The sequence below is a fragment of the Silurus meridionalis genome, chromosome 27, assembly GCF_014805685.1.
Source record: "Silurus meridionalis isolate SWU-2019-XX chromosome 27, ASM1480568v1, whole genome shotgun sequence".
Taxonomy (NCBI): domain Eukaryota; kingdom Metazoa; phylum Chordata; class Actinopteri; order Siluriformes; family Siluridae; genus Silurus; species Silurus meridionalis.
The window spans coordinates 5,604,690-5,628,766 of record NC_060910.1 but is presented as its reverse complement, the minus strand read 5'-3'; the positions used below and the strand labels follow the sequence as shown (position 1 = coordinate 5,628,766).

Sequence of the window (24,077 nt, the reverse complement as noted above, 5' to 3'; positions counted from 1 at the left end):
TATGCTGTTTTGTAGTTCTGGCTGATTTGTTTGAATGGGGCTTAAAAACAACTTTTGGACCTGCTGAGGTTTTCATGGGAGTCCAATTCAGTGCTATTTATTTAGATTTACAGTTATGACACTTGGTAGACTCCCTTTTCCAGAGTAACTTAGTTATCTTATATATATAACTGAGCAGTTGGAGGTCAAGAGCCTTGCTGAAGGGCTCAGTAGTGGCAGCTTGGTGCTGATGGGATTTGAACACATGATCCTCTGATCAGAAATCTCAAGCGCTAAGCAAAATAGCGGATATCAAAATAATGATTTAAATAATTGTGGTACCAGTGTGTGTGTGTGTGTGTGTGTGTGTGTGTGTGTGTGTGTGTATGTATATGTATATGTATATGTAGATCACGTGTAATAAATCTGCTGCTTAAAATTTGATTAAAGTTGAAGCAATTTTCTTTCAGTGTTGGAGGGATTTGCCAAACCAGTCCAAAAAGTTGTACTGGGTTTGTCCTCATATACGTTTAAAATAATGTTTCTAAAAGCAAATTTTATTTTGTGGAGACGGCAGTTCGGGGTGCAATTTTCACTGAGGGTCGTTAAAAGTGATTCTTCGACAAAACGAATGATTTTATTAGTGGTGCTAATATACAGCATGACTGCACACTCATTTACTTCTAAAAATACATTCTTGCAGTGTTTATTATCTCTGTTTTCATCACATGCATTAACATTTCTGCAACTGTTTCAGCAGTAATGCAATGTGGATGTGAGTGTATATAACTAAAAATAAAAAATAGATCAAATAGATGTAGATTTTTGATGGTCATTGATCATTGAGATATGATCAAATCAAATCACCAATAGGAAAGAAAGACCTATATTTATGTTTTTTTTATTTACACTGTTTGATGTGTTCTTGTGTGAACTTATTCCAGATATGTGTAATATCTTAGATAATGTGCATAGATTAAGCACATCCTGTAAACTGGATTAACATTCCACCCACTACTAGTTGAGCATGTTTGGGTGCTGTATGGTAGAGTCATATTCAATACTCGGATGCTTCTAGCAGCACACTAAAGTACACTATAAAGATGTTCCACTAGATTTTGGAGTGTGCATGTGGAGATTTTTGCTCATTCAGCCGCAAGAATGTTAGTAAAGTCAGGTACTGATGTAGGTGAGGTGACGAGGCCTGGGGTGCAGTGAGCATTCAGATTCATCCCAAAGGTGTTTAGTAGGGATGATGTCAGAGCTTTATAGCTGTCCATCAAAAATCTTCCACACCAAACCATGAAAAAGCTGATCTTCATGGAGCTGGCTTTGTGCACAGGTACATTGTCATGGTGGAACAGATTTGGGTCTCCTAGTTCAAGTGAAGGAAAATGTAATACTACTACATCCAAAGACATCATAAACAATTGTGTGCCTTCAAATTTGGGGTACATTTGGGTGCTTTCATATTTGTGGAAGAACCACATATGGCTGGAAAATGTAGGTGTCCAGCTTGGTTTTTATTTACATATTAATTTGTTTTGTTTTTAATATATTTTTACATAATAGTAGTAGTCAAATGAAAACCTGATTACTGTAAAAGAAAATCAAAATATAAATAAATAAATAAATAAATAAATAAATATATATATATATATATATATATATATATATATATTAAAGAAGTTCACACCTATTTGCGTATGTCATACATACATACATACATACATATATATATATATATATATATATATATATATATATATATATATATATATATGTGTGTGTGTGTGTGTGTGTGTGTGTATTTGCTTTCCTTAATAAATATACAGTAATTGTGGTGATTCGCTCCAAAATAAAGGCGTTTTGTGAACAGTCTGTATATTAAATGTGAAGTGAAGAACGAGTCACTAGTCTGTATTTACCTCTGAATTTATTTCAAATTTTTCTGTGCTGTGAAGCCTTGTTTAATAACTATTTGTTCAAAGAAAACAGCTCCTGTTTGCATGTAATAATCTAATTACTGGAGCATGATGCATGTGTGGTTGTTTCAGCGAGTGTTGGGGGAAAAAGCACATTAAAACTAATGAAACTCCTTTATTAAAAAAATCTAAACAAAAAAACAATAAAAGGATATATTGTTTTGCAGCTTAAATGTGCGAATGGGAAAATTTTATTCATCTCTATTTATCATTTGCAAGAGCAACCTCTTTAATGCCGCATCCATCGCCCTTATAAACTGCTACATATCAGCAAAACATCCTCGAATATCTTACTGCGTTATTGACATGCAGCGTTCATATGCCTCATTTATAATGGTGCAATTGCGAGAAATATTTTCTCCTCCTCCCCAGTCTAATCCGTTTAGACGATTGCATTTGATAGATGTGACAGGCAGAGAAGAGACTGTGCAGTTCCTTCATGAAAAACTATTTGTGGTTCATTCCTGTGATGAATGTCACAATATTGACTTGACGTGTTGCTGGCATGCTGTGTGTATGCATGGGGGGTGTGTGTGTGTGTGCCTGTGTTTTCCCTGAAGCAACACACAACTCCAGTGGTTAATGAAAGGCAGCAGGAATTCAGATATGTGCCCAGTTCTAATGTACAGCTATAACGCTGAATATGTAAACTAAATAAATAAATAAATAAACCAAACAATTACTATGACATGCCAATTAACAATAACCGCACATATGCAATGCTAATTTCCTTTTTATTAAACAGCAGCATATATTTGATCATATTTGAGCATATGATTGATCACATCACATTTCATGTTGTGCCACAAAGCTAGTTCTCGTTAGCACTGACCGCACAAAACCCTCTTGATTCTCCGTCCTCAAGACTTTCCCATGTCTCCAAAAACATCGGCAGCTTTTACCAACACACCGAAACACATATGACCACTTCTACAATTGTTTATAAATCTGTTTACGTGCATTCTCTATACAAGCTGCAGTTACTATAGAAGCCTCCACTACTGGCAGAGCTGCTTTTAGAAATGAATCCACATTTTCTGGCAAATTGATGCGAATGATAAATAATTGAATATTTATTTCATTTGAATATTATGTAAATAACTTGATTGTATTAAACATTTAGAGAGACTGTAAATGATGAATGTTTGCTAATGTTCACTAGTTAAAAATTGCAATTAATTTATTTCTATTCGATTTCTATAACTGCTTTAGTGATTAAAATAAAATATAACCTGTTTAAAAAGTAATAACGTTGATTCAAATAATTCAGCCTGTCTGAAATTGCAAGGCTATTAACAGCAAACATGTTTATAGTAGATCTCCTACCTGTAGTGCAATTTCATGGCATCTCTATCACACACTGTGTATGATGAGTTGTTTGTTTTTTCAGATTTAACCTATTTTCTGTAGCATCTGTGCCAGCGTATTAAATAATTACCACACTAATGAAGGAAACTGTGGTTTTCTGTTGTTCACAAATTATAAATAACCGAGACTGATTGTAATGGCATGTCATTGGGTTCCATTTGTAAAATAGCGGTGCTGTTTTTTTCTCGCGTGTCATTTGGGTTTATTTAGGTAACGTTGTGGACTTATTGAAGATTGAAGCGCTTTGCGAAAATGTGAACAGAAAATTACAGTAGTATTCCTAAAACAACCTGCAGCATTATCTACAAAGTTTTAATCGTTTTTGCCACGTTTCAAACCCCTAACTTTGAACCCTGAGGGATCTCGCTGTCTGTGCTACTAGTTATTGTGTTTCATCCAGATTGATGCAAATATTTGACTGATTAGTGAATTGATTCATTATTTGTTTATAGGACTGTGGTGAGACCTGCGATGTTGTATGGTTTAGAGACAGTGGCATTGAGTAAAAGACAGGAGGTGGAGCTGGAGGTAGCAGAGCTGAAGATGTTGAGATTTTTGTTGGGAGTGACGAGGATGGACAGGATTAGAAATGAGTTTATTAGAGGGACAGCGCATGTAGGACGTTTGGAGACAAGGTGAGGAGGCGAGATTGAGATGGTTTGGACATGTGCAGAGGAGGGACATGGGGTATATCAGTAGGAGAATACTGATATTGGAGCCCCCAGGAAGGAGTAAAAGAGGAAGACCAAGAAGGCGGTTTATGGATGTGGTGAGGGAAGACATGCAGGTAGTTGAAGTGAAAGAGGCAGATGTATACTACCCTTATTTGTTCCTTCCAATTAGTGTTGTATTAAATCTGAATGAAAATGAGGCCATGTCCACACTAATACACTTTCTTTAGAAAACACATTTTTCTCTCTGTTTTGGTTGTATTTATTCAACGTAAAAATAGGTTTTTGAAAACACGCTCCAAACTGGATACATTTGAAAACGGTTTTACAGTAAAACGTTTACGCTTACCTCGTGCACTGTACAGGGACGTTAGCGTTTTCAGATGTTTAGTATGAACAAACAACTTTTTGGGAAACGCCATTTTTAAATTTCAAAATTCAAATTCATCTGGATTAGTGTAGACGTAGCCTAAAACTCAGCTGGAAGCTAAGCTAAAAAGATTTTGTCTGAATCTCCAATTAATCAGATGAAATCTAATTTTCTGGTAAAATATCTTAGAAAATAATCTGCAGATATTGTTTGCCGGATCGTGTCTTTTTTTTCTTTAGCAATTCTTTTTTTCCACTACTGTTTTTCTGATTGTGTTTCTTTTCTGAGAGGTTTGAAAAGCAACACACCCGCCAAATTGTGCTACACATTCCTGGCAGTTCCTTTATGTGGCTTTGCTTCCTTTATGGATTGTCGGCGGTGTCTCTGGGGTGGTGCTGGCGTTTAAACAATGTAAGGCCGTAACTAGTCTCGCTGGCATTCTTTCTCCACAGTCGGATAGATTTTTTTCCACAGTATGGTGGTGTTTGTTTGTTTGTTTGTTTGTTTGAAATGATTGCCGTTGAAACCCTTTTTTTTTAAATTCCACCCAGTTTTTGTATTTTATTTTTTGGTTAAAGGACTGACATATTGTTGGATCCTGAAATCAGATTTGATTTTGAAATTGAGTTTCTATTCGTACATATGGCGAGTTCCCGATGGCTGTTTGTAACACAGAGTGCATTGTATGAATGATGTTATGTGCAGAGTAGGAAGTCATAAGAGAACAATGTGGAGACGAGGAACAGGATGCTGGAGCTGTGTGTGTTTGTCATACATTTATCAAGCGTTCATATTCAGCTCTCGTGCAGATCCCCAGCAAAACCACAGCACGTAAAGCATTGGGCTCAAAGGTCATCATTTTCGGACCTGACTATAACAAACCTCTAGATGTTCTAGGAGGAGGCTGTGTCGAATCTAAAATGAACTCAGATGTTCCTCAGAGCTCCTGGTTTCACAACTCCAACTGACTAGAAAGTACATTACTCATAATCGAACACTGTGCTGATGATATTTTTCACTCTCTGGTGTTTGTATTGTTTATGAGTTATAATCAAATTCTTGGTGTCAGCTAAATGGGGATGGGTTTCCTTTTGAGTCTGGTTCCTCTCAAAGTTTCTTTCCTCATACCATCTAATGGAGTATTTGTTCTTGCCATACTCGCTTGCTATCTGAGATAAATACACATAGTTCACTTATTCATTCTTTGTTCTGTAATTGGTACCTTCTGTAAAGCTGCTTTGATACAATGTCCATTGTAAAACCTGCTATAGAAATAAACTAGAATTGAATTTGAAGTATTATATTGCAGTGATTTGCTCATATGTTTCAAAGACACCTAAATAGTTCCATTTCTATATTTTGATTAACCCGCTTAATTCAGAAAGACATCTCTGCTTATAGTCTTGGATTTGACATTGGGTTTCGCATAATGAAAAGCTTGTTTTCATTAAGCCTCGGCTTGTGCTTAATGGGCCAGTGAAAATCGAGAGATCTTCGAGGGCTGACGCTCTCCTCAGCAAAACCTATAATTCACATGTATCTTACAAGAATTTGCAAACCTGCGACCTTTCTTGTGACCTTATGAAAACGAGGTGGATCAATGAGGCGTGCAAAAAAAAAAGGTCACTATAGCACTTGTTTTGTCCACGCAAAGGTCAGTGACGATGTATATTTATTGACGCAGCTTTCTCAAACTCACTTTTAGACGCTTGAAGGACGAGGTGCGTGTGCGGAAAAGTTGCAAACCGGGTGTCAGGAGCACTGATCCTTATCGGTGAGGCTGATAAAGTGTTAAACTTTATCATTGATGATCGTTAATGTTTTCTGCTGCTCTTTTTTGCTCCTTTTGTGACGGAACAATTAAGTGTTGCATGAAAGCAGAAAAAGTGACATATGGCAAAAGATATGCTTTTCATTTAGAAAAGAACGACAAACATCCTGTCAGCATCCAAAATGAAGGCGGGAAAGAAAACCAGTGTGATGATATTTTGCACCTTTTTTTTTTTTTCTTTGCCTGCGGAAGAAAACAGCACCAAAGTGCTTATTGCCACCAGACATTGTTTTCCATCTAGCATTCATTAATCTTTTAAAAAGATTCATCTCTCCCTCACTCTGAGCCTGAGGGGGAAACAGGAAAGGGAAGTGCTGTTCTACTGACAGCATCAATACACATCAAGAGCCATAATCAGGCATTTCTCGGGATAGGTGAGGATATGTGAATCTCTTTCTCTCTCTCTCTCTCTCTCTCTCTCTCTCTCTCTCTCTCTCTCTCTCTTTCTCTTTCGTTCTTATACACGATTCAGTTACCATCCAAACATTTCCTCCACACTTTAATGTTCGCTGCAGTTTGGCTGATTTGCATACCGTTTCTTTATCTGTGTTCTGAATCTGGGCTGGCAGAAATATATATATATATATATATATATATATATATATATATATATATATATATATATATATATATATATATAAATTATACTTTTCTCTTCCTCAAGGCTTACAGCCGAGCAGTAACTCCAGGCTGATTTAATTTGGAAAGTATGTTGGCTGCATTGGGAATAAATTTCAGGAACTGTTCAGCACACCCACAAAATCCATATTAGTGACAAGAGAGCAGAGAATTATTTTGGTTCACTTGGAAAACGTGGAGTTTTTTTTGTAAGGAATTGTGATGAGAATTGTGAAGGAAAGTAATGTGGTCATAAAATATGACTTGGAAACATTCTGGTTAATCGGTTAGCTGGACAGCTAACGACTCATTTTGTGTATATGTGTGTGTGTGTGTGTGTGTGTGAGAGAGAGAGAGAGAGAGAGAGAGAGAGAGAGAGAGCAGGAGAGAATGCGGATTGAGAAAGCGAGAGGAATAAACTGTGACCTGTGACTGTGAAGTTGAACTAAAGGTCAGGAGTTCCTCTCAGTCTAGGGTAACATTTCTTTTCCTTTCCTGAACTCTTTTTCTCTCTTTCAGCCTGACTCTCTCTCTTTTCCTAGTCCATGGTATTTGAGTATACACAGCTCTTCTGTTTTTTTTACTGTGTAGGGGTACAGTTAGGGGGCTGAGTTCTGCAACTATTTTAAGAATCCGTGGAAGCTGCCTACGTTTACGCAGCCACATCCCTCGCACTTTCCCTCTCCTTTTCTCCTCTATCCGTACTTTTTTTTATTCTTGCTTTTACTGTGTACATATACAAAAAAGAAAAACAATACACTGTGCTGGTATGCGCTGCATAATTCCACACACTACACTAGTCCAAGGAATCATTTCTGAGGAAATCCACAAATCCTATTAAAATGATCTAGATGGATTTGATAGAAAGTGGTATATTTGAGTAACACTTCTGAGGACTACACACTGGTTCATGCCTGTATAAGTTTATTTAGATTGTCACAAAGTCTGTTCGGTGTTTTGGCTTAGTAAAATCATCGCTCCACATTCTGATCTAATTCATTACGATGAAAAAAAATAAACACTTGAGCCTTCACTTCCCTCACTGCTATTGTAGCCTTCACGGCTAACAAAAGCTCATTAGACATTGTTGTGTGATAACAAGCCCAGGCGATAATTGATGCCTTCGCGGTAGGTCCATTCCCCTGGCTTCCTTCCCAAGTTTACAATCAACGGGGACTAGAACCGATTTTTATGACGTTCACGATGTTTAGAATTGCGGTCCTGATCTTTGACCTTGACTTCGAACGCCCTGGAAACGAGACACGACACTGGAAAGAAAGGACTCTGTTCTTAGTTTAGCTTAGAAAGACGTAAACATCCCAGAGGCTCATAAAGCTCGTGTGTTTGTATCCGTTAAAAGCTGATGCAAAGCACCCGAATGTTCATATTTAAAAGTAAAAAATAAAGCAGATACGTATTGAATTCGCATGTTAAAAAAAATACACATCAATTAATCACACACAGATGTCTTTTTTCAGATTCCCTACTGCATCCTTGTAGTTTTGTGTGTTTGTCTATTGGAACAGCACACACAAATTGAGTATGACTGTCTGTGTATGGAAGTGTGTGTGACTCTCATCCACATCCTCTTGTGTCACACACCCAGGGTTCCTGAAAAGCCCATGCTCAGTAGCGCCGCCCTGTTTGCAGGGCCGGCTGGGCGACGCTGGCAGCTCGCCCTCGGGCTGCTCCTGCTTCACGGGCACATGCCCGCTGCACCAGCGCAGGATACCTACAGGTACAGAACACACACTCCCACACCCACACACACATTCACAAATACACATCCTTGCCTATGTGCAGAAGTAGATGTAAAAGATAAGGTTGGCCTATTTTCTCATATATACACACTTACCAGACCGGTCTATGCTCCACTGTGTCACACCTACAGTATAGACTGCAGTTTTTCTTTTTTTTTACTGTACAAATGAGTTTTTTTTTTCAACGGAAGCCTGCCTTAGTAATTAGAGCTGCTCTAAACATTGATGATTTATTCTCCCCTGGAGACAACTCATTGCGTGCTATTACTCACTATCATCGTCATAAATCAATGAGAGAGACAGCCTCCAGTTACAGGGTAAATCTTTGGAAGTCTGGTTTTTAATGGCGTAAGACGGTCTCACGTCAGCTTTGTAGGTACGAGAGCGGAAAAACAATTGACAGCCTGCCATTATAAACGAGCTCTAGCAAAGCCCAGGATCTGCTCACTTTCCTTCCTTTTTAATGGTTTTGATAATATCTGCATTGTGGACAAAATTATCTGTTGTTTTTTTTTGCTCATCCTGTCTCACAGTCAGTCTGTATTATGTGATGTTTTTGCCAGTAATGAACAATTAAAAGAATGTTAATGGACCTCTGATTTATAACGTATTTCAAGCAAAAAAAACATGCAAAGTCTTTAATGATTTTCCTTATTAATTATATTTAAATTGGTGCAACTAGCAGTAATGAGGAAGATATTATTTGTTATAGAAAATTGTTATAAAAATATAAAATAATATAATATAATATAATATAAAATAATCTAATGTTAATTTTATATAATGTTTCTAATACCTTCATTCAACCGAACACACTTTATTTATTATCTTAGTTAAAACTATTTGAAAAATAACAAATAAATTGCATTTGTGTTCTTTTTATTTTGTTTTGTCATTTGATGCCCCTGATAACACATTTAATACTTTAAGAAAGAAAGGTGCTTTATACTTGTCACATGTAATTTACAGCACAATGAAATTATTTTATCACATATCCCAGTGTTGTTAGAAAGCTGGGGTCAGAGTACAGGGTCAGCCATGACACAGCATCCCTGGAGCACAAAGGGTTAAGGGCCTTGTTCAAGGGCCCCAAGAGTGGCGGCTTGGTGATCCCAGGGCTTGAGTCCCTGACCTTCTGAAAAGTAGAGCCTTAACCACTAATACAAAGTATCAAAAATGATTTTGTTTGGGCGGGTTCTTTAAATTGCAAGGTTGTAATTTAAGAAAATTATAATATAAATGTAATAATAATATAAATGAATTTTAAATTCCTTTTTTATTATTTGATTATTGAATTTGCACTTGCATTACATGATTCACTGTGGTTCTCATTGTATTTTAGCAAGGCCAACTCATCTGTTAAAAAGACCAATATCATTAATGCCTGGCATATGAAATTTGCATTTAGGAACAACTATTTTTATTCCTATTTTTTTATTTGTAATTTTTAATTGTAATTTAAAAATGATTTGATGATTATCGTACAACTGTGAAAAAAACATTCTCCCCATGTCACACATTTTATTAAATGCTGTCTTCAGTGTAGTCGTTACGGGACAGTGAGGCCGTAAAACCAAGCGGTTATAAGTAATAAATCTATATAGTAATTATCATACCAAGTGTTGTCTAAACAGGTCCAGACAAGTCCAGCAGGTTTCCAAAAGTACAGTCGCTATACATACCTGTCAGCCTGAACTGTCTGTGCCTTCAACAGTCAGAGATGTTTTTAACACAATATAACATGGAAGAATATAATAAGAATGAAATCTGATTATTAGAAGGCACCATTAAATTCTAGTGTAAGTATTGTCGATGTCTATTTAAGAGGTCTTGGTCTCTGGGATTTCTAGGTATTATGGTTTTCAAGGTATTTAAATACACAAGTTTTAAAAGTATACCTCAAATGTTAAATCTTCTGAAAAATATGCTACATTTTAATTCCATAAGAAATCAATAAGACACTGAGCTCACTATGCAATCATGAGTCTTCTTGTTAATTACCTCACTGACTTTTGCATAAATGTGAGGTTACACTGTGTCATGTGACATAGTCATATTTTGAAGAACGCTTATGACCTCATTCCAAAATACACAAGATTTTTAACAGTATTTACATAGTGGCCTGATGATGCACCCCTGGTGTGGCTCACAGCCACCTCGCAGATCTGGTGTTCCTGCTTTTTCACCTAAGAAAAACATGTGGATGGATTAGATTCACTTATTTGCCTGCATGTACAAACAAATGTCCAGCGCTCCTGGTATAATCATATAAGATAATAATAATAAGATCCACCAAGACTGACCAGGATTGAGGTTCTCTAAATAATGAATGCATGAGGGAAGAACTATTAAGAACTAGAAACTTTGTTAATTCTTTCACTTGTATTTGTTTTCTTCTCAAAATCTACCTTATTCGAAATCTAAGCATGATTTAATAGGAGATTAAGTCATGCTTAGGATGATGCTTCATATTCATATGAGGAGATGTACACAAAATTCTCATTAAATACAATATAATATTTTAAATGATGGTGTCTGTGTGATACAAACAATTTCCAGCATATAGCTGTGCTGTCTATATATATATATATATATATATATATATATATATATATATATATATATATATATATATATATATATATATATATAATTTATTTATTTATTTATTTATTTCCCCAGATTTGTTGTTAAAAAACTAGCCTTATTTCAATTGAACTTATTACATTTTTTTAAGTTACGTTACATTTAACACTGGACATTGTCCCAAAGTAGCTTTACATAAATAAAGGGGTTATGATATGTATATGTAAATTTCTAAGTTTTGTGCCTATAAGTTTTTCCCTAATGAGTGAACAAGTGGTGACAATAACAACGAAAAACTCCCAGTGATAGTATGACAAAAAAAAATTATATTCAAAAGGGAACCCATCTTCATTTGGTATGGACCTAATGTCCATTCATTATAGTTTTTATTGTTGGGTACTGTTTACTTAAATTGCAGAACTGATAATGCAAACTGCTGTCCTAAGCAGCAACTGCTGATTTTAATTACAGTCCAAATCCATTGTCATCATTCATGAATTGCTCAGTAACTTCGGAGACCTTTAGGCTGTTCATTCGTGTGAAACGATCCTCAGCTGCAAAAAGTGCTCTCCAGTTGAAGAAACCACTTAATAGGGTGTGTCTGAAGCACAAGGTGCTGAGTTGTGCTGTGAATGCTTAAATGTGTTTTTTTTTATTCTGCATCACATTCCGAATATAAATTTCCCAATCAATGCACTGGTTTTTTAAAACCCAGTTTTATTATTAGAGCTGTGTGTGTGTGTGTGTGTGTGTGTGTGTGTGTGTGTGTGTGTGTGTGTGTGTCATATAATAGCAAGCTTTTGTGCTATTAGCTTATTAATAATAGTGTGTGTTTTTCCCTGAAGTCTGACCTGATTGTCCAAAATGTGGACTTTTCCATGCTGTTTGCTAATAACGAAAAAAAGATTTTTTTGACTGTAACGGTGAAGTAACGTACAGAAGAATAGAGACAGAAAAGAAGTGTCAAATGAATCAATACTTTTATTTTTTAACCTTCAAAGGGCATTGATGACAGCTTTGCACACTCTTGGCATTCACCCAGCTTCCTCAGACACTGTATTTAACACACTTTAAGTCTTTGACACACAGTACATTGTATGAAGTGTACGCAAACCTTAGATTATCGCCGTCTTTTTCTGTCTCAGCCTGAGTTGCTTTGATTATTTGTGGCGATTTGGACACTCAAATCATTTAAGTGAACTATAAATCTTGTGGTTTATGGGAGACGAAGGTCTTTTTCTTCGGGTTTGTAATTTCCAGATTCTGTCCAATTCGCACAAACCCTAGCGAGCAGCCACATCGAAGTGCAAGAGAATGGTATATTATCAGTTTCTTTGTGGTAAGAGCCTACCGCAATTACAGCCTTTTGTTGCGAGCAAAACAAGTCATGCTGGGAAAAAGTAACCGAAGCTCCAGAGGGCAAACATAGCTTAGCTTGTCTGAACTCTCATCCCGACTCTGATGTGGAGCGGCCGCTAATTCAGCCGTGCTTTTTTCTTTTTTTTATTGGTCTGTTGTAGAAAATAGATTTACTGGAAAGCATTAAAAAAAGTCCAGTATTCAGGTCAGTGGGGATCAAAGGACTCAAGATCGCTGTGAAACTCATCTTGTATTCATAAATCCTGTCATGAAGCTGATTAAGCAGTTAGCATGGACTGCTTAGCATGAGTGCAATGAAAAGCTAGGGGGGAAAAACAAGGTAATACAAAATGGGTGTTAAAGTCCTGTAGTTGCTTTTGGGGGGAGAGAGACAGCGACAGAGAAAGAGAGAGAGTTGGCAAATGGAAAAGATTATCCAATGGAATGTCTGGACTGACCTCAAAAAGAGCAAACAGGCTGAGGAGCCAATAGACTCGTGTGTTTAACATTGAGCTAATTTTTTCCTGATGATTGCAGTCGCCATCTCTATAAAACAGTCTGAAGTCGTGTGGAAGGCTGAACCCGAGCGCAGCGGTGCTCACGTACGATCTGTAGAATTCAAGTGACAGATGCCTAAGAGGCGAATCGCAACATAATTTGTTGGCATTTCCTTTTTGTGCTTACAGTGAATGTCTTTTGTGGATTATGGATGCCAAATGCTTTGGCTTTTTTTTTGTTTTCTTTTAATGAAAGTTATACTTAGGATGACAATTCTATAATAAATATATTGAAAATAATATTATTTCACTATTGTTTCTTTTTTATGTTAGTTGTCAGGTGTATATGGCATTAAGTTTCATGGAGGTTTAGATGTAGGGTTTTTATCAGCAGGAAATCAGGTCTCAAAGCTCCTCAGAAGTTTTCTTTGCAGTTGTGCCATTACCTGTCTGTTCACAAAGCTCCCTCACGAGCAATTAAATAGATTTACAGACAAAATGTTAATGCTGTAAATGAATTCTGTCTTAATCCAGTCACTGTAAATAAACGGTGTCCTAATAACTTATGGGTTTATAATTAATATAGTACCTGATACCACAAGAATGGAAAGATTATATGTGAAAGCTCCAGTGTGGAGTTAAAGCTCATGGTATTCTTGTCTGGAAATCTATTTATTTGGGCTATGAATTTAAAATCAAAAGTACAATGTTTTAATTGCATTAATAGATAATATCTATAATAATGGAGTAGTTGAATCCTCAGAAAGGTTGACTTTATGTAGTCATATTCATTCTGTCCTGATAACGTCTCCAATGATGAAGCATATCCTATTTGTGCCTTTACAAAAAAAAAAAAAGGTAGAAAATATTTTTGTCCAACATTCCAGCTATGAACTGTGGTTATCTCTCATCATACTTAAATGTGGATTTTTAGGTCCGGGTAACATTAGTTTTTCATATGACGTGTTTAAGCATTGTTAGCATTGGAGTTATATGAATGATTTTAGTGCTGCATCATGCTATATTAGTCACTGATTCTCTCTTCTCATTCTGGAGGTTTTGTCTAGCATCCCTTTACAAGCTAATATTTTCTAGGACTCTAGCCTCAGTGTGCATGCATAGTGCAGCCGAATTAGAAGAATAGTAATGCATTACTTCATCGAGCTGCTCTGAGACACAGATGTGTTACGTAAAAGCAAGTAGGGAGTAAAGGGATTTTTTCGTTTTTTGTTTCTCGATGTTGGAGAGCGAAATAAATAAAAGCTTGACTCTGCTAACATGGTAATTTGTAAATCCCACAATTTTTTTGCCCGTTAGATTTAACAAAGTATGCCGTTTATTCTACAAATACCGTCCAGAGTTGCCTCATCGAATTATTTACAAACGCAGTAGACAAATTAAAAAAGCAATTATGCTTAATTGAGGAGTGGCGAGGACTCCGTTCAGTTCAGGGAGAAAATGAGTTGGTTTCAGGAACTAAAAGAGAAAACAAACACAGGATGCTATTCACGTTACATTTTTTACAAGATATTTGTGTAATTGTCTAACTGTTTGTTTGGTGCTGGCTCTCCGTGCCGTGATTTCTGCACACATTGGCGAACGTTTGTTTAGCTTTTTGTTCGACTGACGAAAGGGGTGGAATTTAGCCCTATGTGCCTCTCGGCCAGGTGTGAAAAAACACTAGGATAGGAGTAAAAAAGATCTATTGAGAACATGCAGCTGCAAAACTATAATGTTGTCTAAGAAGAGGCTTTTGGATATTCCTGTGTCCTGTACTAGGACTGGAGAGTAGTTCTTCATTAACAGTCCACTGACTGTCAGTAAAAGCGGAGGAATGTAGCATTTGGAATGTCCAATGTAAAGGACGTGAATTGTCTTGTTTATATCTCCAGACCTCCCTGTTATTTCTCTTAGTACTTTAATGTAAATGTTATGTACAAAACAGCTGTAACACTCCTTATGGTCCTTCACACAGGCACCACAGTGATGCATCGATACAGACATGCTTTTTTTTGCAGCTTTTTCAATGCAACCCTTCTGTACTCCAAAGAGATTGCGTTCAATGCATTGATTTAATATATTTTACATTTCTCTAAATATGACTAAAATGATTAGAGGCGACTCCGAATATTTGAAGATTTAATGCTTTGATAGGAGAAGTCTGATTTGACTACTGATCTCTCAGTCAAATCTTGACTACGTGTTGTCATCATCCCTCCACCACACACACATGATTCGACTATCAGTCGACTATAGGCAAGATTTTACAACTTTAACTATGGAAATCCTTAGTCGGAGACACCGCTAAAAACGATGAGTATCCGCTTTGATTTTGGCATGAGGGGGTCCCTGTTTATCTTCCGAATCTGTTACATCTACACCAATACAGATATGTTTAAAAACAGCTTTTTCGTCAAAAAACGCTTCATGCTATCGTTTTCAATCGATTCCCAAAAGTTGTTTATCCACACTGAAACTTTTGAAATCGCTGACGTACCTGTACTGCACATGAGGAAAACGTATGACGCTTCGACCTGAGTCATATTCGCCTGCCGTTTATTGACTTTCCAGCCCTTTGAAGTTTGAAGAAAAGGCACCGCCACGTGACAAAAAATTCGTCATCGTTTTCGAAAGCCTCCGTTTCGTAAAAAGATACGTTTTTATTGACTGAAAACGCACGTGGAAGGAATGCCATAACGGATAGAAAAATATGCAATATTTAAATGGAATCTTTTTAGTGTGTACAAGGCCTTAGTCAGCTCAGTCCATAATCCAATAAATGTGTCCAAGTGTGTCAAAATTGCAGTATGCTGCCTTTTTATTTATATATATATATATATATATATATATATATATATATATATATATATATATATATATATATATATATTTGTCTGTTGTATAGTCAAATTTCACTGCTACGTGACCCTGATCAAGCTATCATTACTTCATTTATCCAGTTTATAGCTAGCACTGCTTTAGATCCAGATTGCCCCACGGTGATCGGTATGTTAGAGACACTTCTCCCTACACTGCTTTAGGAAGCTCTTTCGCGATGGACACCTTTACAGCAGGTTAACATGCAGGGAATGCATGTTCCCTACGACCGCAATAACTCCTGGATATGAGTCGTGTAGATGCTTTTACTGATAACAGAAATAAATATACCAGCATGACAAGTGTGTGCTTACTTTTTTCCCCATAGGCTTTAATGTTAAACAAAGTTTATAGCAAAGCACTGCTTCTTTACAGGATCAGAATTATTGGTCAGGTCTCCTTCAGATGGTCTGCTGAGGATATAATCTGTAGGGTTCTTCAGATCACAGTGATTCGATTGTTCCAAACAGTTTCCAACTTTATTGACCATTCAGCCATACAGTATAGGCTTTCTGTCAGCTCCAGATGTTCTTAAGTCATAGGAGGGAAGATGATCATAAATTTTTCAGATACTTGACTCACGTTCTGTGTGAACCACAGATAAAAACGAGAAGGCCAGCGAGTTCAGCATATCAGAGAGGGAGAAAAAGTTTTTTGCTTTGGACAAATTGTTCATCATATTTATCTGCATGGACGGTTAACCAGATAATGCTCACTAATGTAATGATGATACAGCTTGGAAGATCGTGACTTTTCAAGTTTAGAATCAGATTTTAAATATTTTTTGAGTTTGAGATGGTTCCTTTGGAAAGCTCAATCTGGCAAACATGATGTTTTTTTTGGGGGGTTGAACATTTATATACTTCATTCCATTATCTAAAATCTAGTATAGCCATTTTTTTAGGCCATTACCTGTCTGTTCACAAAGTTCCCTCTCGAGCAATTGAATAGATTTACAGACAAAATGTTAATGCTGTAAATGGATTCTGTCCCAATCCAGTCACAGTAAATGGACCGTGTCCTAATAACTCGTGTAAGGTCTATGGGTTTATAATTAATATAGTACCTGATATACACACATTATATGTGAAAGCTCCAGTGTGGTGTTCAGGCCCATCTTATGCTTCTCTGGAAATCCATTTGTTTAGGCTACATTGCAGCAACGAATTTTAACTCAAAAGTATAATGTTTTACGTGAATTAATAGATACGGTGGATAATAAGGGAGTAGTTGAATCCTCAGGAAGGTTGACTTTATGTTGTCAAATTCTTTAATATGTCCTGACAATGTCTTCAGTGGCGAAGCATATCCTATTTGTGCCTTCACAAAAAATAAAGAATAAAAATATTTTTGTTATATATATATATATATATATATATATATATATATATATATATATATATATATATATATATATATATATATATAGAATATTCAGAAGGATAGAATATTCAGTACATCACAGCCTCATTTCAAGAATCAAAAAAGTCCATATGCCTTAAAAGGAATTAGATTAAATTCTGAATCAGGGTTTACATCCATCAGCTAGGTGTGTCATGTCTGATTTGATGAAGGAAATATCTTTCAAGTACTGGCTGCAGGAGCATTAATCAAAAGTCACTCACCGAAACAGTATGTTATGCTAAGTGGGGTCAGTCACTCACTAGCAGTATGTAGTGCCAGGGGATGCGGAAAACCACAAGAGAAAAATAACAGATAGGAAAGAACTAACCAGCAGGGAGGGACAACAAATCTCGCTGTAGAGTCACTGTGTATGTAATGTAGCTCATTTTGCAAGCTCAGTAGTAAACATTATGCTGTAGGTGTAGAGAGATCATTCAGCTTGACCGTGCTAGTAATGCTTAGCTATAGACCTGCTAATCTGTGGAAAAAAAAAAAAAAAAAAGAATGCTAATAGAGGACACATTCTCACACGGGGTGAAAAGAGGGAAAACTGACTCCTACCCCAGTGCAATGTGTGAGTAGACTCAGACGTAAGTATTATATTGAGGGGAAAATGGGATTGAGAAAACGTGTTCTTTCATGGCAGAAAAGAAGGTGAGATTATTATGAGATACAGATCGCAAGTGTGTCACAAGCTGCTAAACATGTATAAGGTGTTCACACAATCTGGCAGAACATTATGACATTGTAACATTATGACCGGCAAAGTGAATAACACTGATAATAAAAATGGGCAAGTGAAAGGATGTGAGTGAGTTTAACAAGAGCCAAATTGTGATGGCTAGATGTCTGGGTCAGAGCATCTCCAAAACTGCAGCTCTTATGGTTTTATAGTGCTTTTTAGTGTTTAAAGGCTCTGGCATGGAGAAGCCGGTGTTGTATCTGTGATGTTCGCAAATGTTGAGCTATTTTATGAGTTGCTTAGTAGCTCCTGGTTCCACAATATCAAATGATTGTAGAAGACTGTAGAAAGGACATTACTCATAATCTTACATTTCAGTGCTCATGTTAGTTCTCACTCTTCAGTGTTCTGTATTGTTTTAAAGATTTATAATCACACTCTTGATGTCACCCAAATGAGGATGGGTTCCCCTTTTGAGTCTGGTCACAAGGTTTCTTCCTCATAACATCTAAGTGGGTTTTTCTTTGCTACAGTCGCCACGGCTGCTCATCAGGGATAAATACACATTGTTTACCTTACCTGTTAAATTCTGTAAAGCTGCTTTGAGACAATGTCCGTTGTAAAAGCGCTATAAAAATAAACTTGACTTGACTTGACTTTTATAGCAGAGGGAGATTCTTTTCTTTCTTGATGTTCACACTATCCTGCTTGACTGTAGCCAGGGCTCAGATGTTATTTATACTGTCATGTTAAATGGAACAGCAGGTTTCAGTCTTGAAGCCACTGTTTTCGATGTGCCATAATACAGTTATAAACACTAAGGATAGAAAAAGGAACTGTCAATCTTTTTTTTTTTTTTACCAAACCAGAAGGGGGCGCACTCTGGGAATTTAGATGAGAATTTTTTATACGTTCCTATAAGTCCATTGATTTAATTCTGTGAGTTATTCAGCAAAAGCTTTGTGCTTATATGATGAGTTTTTTCTCTTTCTAGGGAGTGCATGGAGACTAATGGGTTGTCCACGTGTTGTTTATGATATAGAGGAGTTCCAGAGCTCTGCAGTCCTGACTGTTTACATTTACTGACTGTGCGAATGCACACACTTGTGTGGGGCTACCTGCCCCCGTGAGACGTGTAACGTGCGCCTGAAGAGTTGGCTGAGTGCCAAGAGAGGGCCGATGCCAAGAAGAGCCCGAAGGATATCTATGCTAGTTTAATGGGTTTTCATGCTATCGGAAAAAGCACTACATGCTGCACAGGATGCTGTGGAGAAAGAAAAAAAGAGTGCAATGTGCAAATATGGCCTTTTAGTCAAGCTGTTGAAACATTTCAGGCGATGCGTGTGCTCGGAGTAGTGTGCAAACAGATAGACAGACACACACAGAAAGACTGCAAGTCTGTGGGGTTTTTAGTTGGCAGCCACAGCTCCTGGTAGAAGTCCAAACTGACATTACTAGCGTATAATGTAACAGCGTGTGCTGGCTCTTACTGTGTTTTACACTTTAGATGTCTTACAGCGTTTTGTGAGCTGTATCCAGTTACTAAACAGGGAGGTCTGTTGATTATAGGCCATACAACAACCTTGATAGACAGAAACAGAATGCTAGACAAAAATGCGGATATGTCTCCTGGTTTTATTCAGTCATCACATACAGGTTTTTCCTTTTTATCCCAAATGGTGCACAAATACATATAAATGCTTTTCTCTGGGCTCTTTTTAAACAAAAATATATATACGACAGACAAGCTATTATAAGGTATTTTTGGGGTTTTTTGGTACTTACACTATACACTATACGTCGCAGTGGCATATATATTTTCCAATGAGCAGAAGTGTCATTAAATGAGTGACTTATTTTACTGTGCCACTTGTTTATTGAGAGAGAACACGTGCAGTATATCAGCTTTTCCTATTACACTAAATATCAATATACCGATATGACAACAAACCAATATAAATGTAGGCACTCAATAATGGAACTCAATAAAATTCTGTATACACTTTTTTTTAGGGTGACTTGAGGTCAGTAGTGTCACATATGATGATTAAATGTTAACAATGTTTCCTTCAGAAAACCTGTTAGATGATGTAGGGTAGGTTTAAGTCTCTCTTTGGTTTCTAAATGTAACATGTTAACCATAAACAAGCTCAGAGCATGGAACTTAACATTTATTAATAACTTCATGACAAGCAGGATAGAAATGAGTGACGTAACTATGCCTTTATTTTGTCCTCAGAAGTCCGTGAGGCGTTTGAAAGCTTCTATACTGTAACATGACCATGCACTTGTTTTCAAATCCAATTGTTAACAAATCAACAAATGATTGTATTATACACTAGACAAATAGCATACCTCACCTCACCACTAGATATAATTACAACACAGCACAAGAAAAACCATAGTATGAGACAGTGGGTTTGTGAATAAACAGCTTATTTCTCTGGTTATCTCTGGGCATCACAACCGTAACAGATTTCCGCGGTTACTCAAGCATGATTTCGTATGATTTTCTATGAAATTTTACGTTTCACTAACATGAAGAAGTAAAACTCAGCGTAAAACAAGGGAAGAAGGGATGCTGACTCATGCGGTAGGATGCAATTTATCTAGCTTGAAATGTTTGTTTAGTCAAGCAGGCTTTATTGTGCTTTCAACCATATATAGTGCAGTACACAGCAACGACGATGTTAAATGTTTGAGGTGTGAATTGGTGTACAGATCTTCATTATTATCTGTGTGTTGTGATAATGCCGGTCATACGATCCAAAGAAAAATGTAAAAAAGTGACCAGATGAATGCAGGAGGATCCTTAACCAGGACAGATGACCAAATTATTTATTTTACATTTACACCGATAAGGCAGAACATTATGACCACCTGCCTAATATTGTGTTCGTCCACCTTTTGCTGCCAAAACAGTCCTGACCCGTAGAGCATTAACAGCGTTAACTTCTTCAGCACTGTAAAATTCAGAAACTCGTCTGTTGGATCGGACCACACGGGTCACACAATGAGCCTCGTCTGCCCACGACCCCGCCGCCGGTTCAACACTGTTCCTTTCTTGGAACACTTTTAACAGATACTGACCACTGCAGGGATTTGAACCCATGACCTGATCAGAATTCCAACATCTTGAACAGCATAATTGCTTTGTGCTTTGTGTAGCCATAGTTCACAATAACATGCCCACGTGTATTATATATCATTAGTTTTATCACAATCAAAAAGACCATGTTTTTACATTAAAATATAAACAGACACACATGTATTTAAATGGTCTTAATGACCATGCTACAAATGTTTAATACACAATGCATGCTATCTTTAACAAAACACTGTTACAATATTTCATATATTACAGTGTCATATTATATTACTGCTTTGTTCCCCAGATTCATCAGGCCAGCTGTCCTCATCACCTCTGAGTTCCCTGACTGGTCACCGTGCTGTCGGTCCTCACCCGCTCCACCCGTCCCTTCTCACCCCGTCTTCCATGGGCTCCGCACCTGGTCAGCTTCACTCTCCCATCAATGGCTTAGCATCGGCCTTCCCAGTCATCAACTCCTCAATGGGGCATCCTTCCATTACGGGGCCTTCCAGCACCAGCATGGCCTTTGGACCAAGTCTCAGTCCACAAGTAAGTGCCTAAAAATAATGTCCTGTGTATGTGAATGGAAAAATCAACTGCATCCTCTCATTACAGATTTTTATTGTGTTTACCGATGCTGAAGATTTACAGAGACTGTAACTATTATAATTGTTGAGAACCTGGGATATAAATCTAATAAAAACTGTACACACACATACATACCAACATGCACACGTGTTTAAAGAGTTTAGTGTTTCCTTCTAATGTTTGTGTTTTTAGTCAGTCTGGAACGATACTTTACTATGGAGTTTTTTAACATGGAAAAATACTAGAGCTCATAAAAGTTTGTGGTGTTGCTGGATTTATGTCAAGCAATGAAGGCACTGAATCTGAAAAGGATTTTATGACACGTAAAAAAAGAAATAACAAAAATTCCAAATGATGTAATTCCACATTTCTCTCGTATTATAGTGAGCTTTGTTTGCTTTCCAAGAAGCATTAGTTGGCATAGCCTGTAGGCAAATTCATGTTTCATTACTATGAATAATAATTGTGTGGCAGCTGAGCCAGTTGGAGAATAAACAACAAACAGCCTGACTACATTTTTGTACAATGTTCTGGACCTTTATAAACAACAAGCCAAACGTTTCTGGCGTTTTCTTTGTTTTGTGATGCGCATTCTGACCGGTCACAGGTTTACAGATCGCTGTGGAAACGAAGCGAGAGATTTTCTGTGAACTCGGAGGTACGGAGGTGTATTGCTGCTGTGTTGTATTTCACAATAACAATGCTAGCCACATAATAAATGTCTTGTTGCAAAGTTATCATAAAGGACTTTTCCAGAAACACCCGCTCATTAAGAGGAGGCCTCGCAGGGACCAGAGGAAGCCATTATTTCGGTGTGCTGCCTTTGCATAGAGCTCCAACATGTTTGTATAGGCATGAAAACAATAAGGTGCCTTTCCCCCCCTCTATGGTCTCAGCACACAAGTTTCCATTCAGAAAACAATAAACTGGCCACTAAATCCAGAGGGGGTCTGCTTATTAAAATGTAAGATATTGCCATTTGGGAATTTGGGAATAGTTAGCATTCTTAACCAAAGATCCAGTCAACTCCTTTCATACTTATTAGCACCAACAGAGCATTAGGTTTGCGACTAGGGTTTCTCATCTGTGTTCTTATTGTGCCACATGGGCCCTGTGATCTTTATTGGCTGGCTGAAAGTGCTTAGCAGAGGCCCTGAAGAGGCCTGTCCAAAGCCTGGGCAGACGGGAAATGAGCCGCCCCTTAGAACCTGCTACTCAGCCATGTGGTGTATGTCAGAATGAAACATTTTAACACCCAGCCAGACCCACGTGTCACACATGCACACCGTACATACATCACCCGGATAGCGCTGACATATTAGGCTCCTGCAGCAGAGAAAATGAATTGAGCCTTTTTGCCAGAAAATTATTTACGCATTGTTTTAAAAGACTTTGTTTTGTTCTGTTTTTCATTCTGCTTTATTTGAGGACTGTGAGACTCCCATCACTATTGATATACGACCGGACCTCCAGCACCTCTGCTATAAATCTCCGCTTATTACTCATCACAGAGCAGAATTTACAGATATATGTGGATCCCATTCTAATCCATATAGGGAGAAATGGTGACACAGCAGGTAGCATTACTTCTCATAGGGTCCAGTCCTGAATTTTGTAAAGTTTTTACATTTTCTCCTTAATCCGTTTGGGTTTCTCCTGGGATTCTTTCCACCACCCAAAAGCATGCTGGTGAGGGGCTACTTGGTTTGCACTGTGCTTAGATGCCCAGATTTCCTGGCACACAGAAATAGATAGACAATAGATGAAACTGGCAATGCCTTTTTATCTTTTTAATGTTAAAATGAAAGGCAGTGTGGATAAACATTCGTAAAACGATTCCTCATAACATTTTAAAAGCCACGATGTACAGAACATCAAACAAAGATAAAAGAAGAAAATGACCCATTTTATTAAACTGGAAACTCTGCCCGTATGGACATGTATTTTGCATCCACCGCATGCATAAGCATCTCTTTTTTGGGAACGGTGTATCCAGGCTGGATTCTTTAAACCCTTCGCCTTTCATAAAGTTCACTGTTCTCATGTCAAGCGCAACAAACTCTACAATTTTGTCTGTGATTTCTCCTTTCCTCTTATTGGACAATGGCGTTCTTGAATCTGGCTTTCTTAGCTTTCTTTGAGTTAGCCTTGGCACTGCTCCAGGACTACTAGATGAACTTTCATCAAGCTGATAGTAGTTATAATAAAAGAATAATATAAAATGGGTGGTGCTGAAGACATGGATGTTGGTATGATGATGGTATGATCCTTGTTTCATAACACCTTTGCAAAGGTTTGATTATAAGATTGGTAGATTTGTTGATTTTAAGATTTGATTATAATCAGAAACCCCCTTTTATCCTCCTTCTCCTCCGACACTGATATATATAAATATGTGTGTATATGTGTGT

The 24,077-nt window shown here is 37.2% G+C and overlaps 1 protein-coding gene across 4 annotated transcripts in view; it reads left to right on the top strand.

Annotated features, from left to right (window-relative positions):
* The window catches only part of rxrab (retinoid x receptor, alpha b), a 46,838-nt gene that overhangs the window by 3,969 nt on the left and 18,792 nt on the right, over positions 1–24,077 (top strand). For 3 of the 4 annotated variants that reach the window (XM_046841216.1, XM_046841218.1, XM_046841219.1), the window contains exons 2-3: positions 8,429–8,560; positions 21,383–21,627. In XM_046841216.1, coding sequence (XP_046697172.1) covers positions 8,429–8,560; positions 21,383–21,627 — 377 coding nt within the window. The remainder of the gene's footprint in view (positions 1–8,428; positions 8,561–21,382; positions 21,628–24,077) is intronic. The other variant, XM_046841217.1, reaches the window with a different exon arrangement.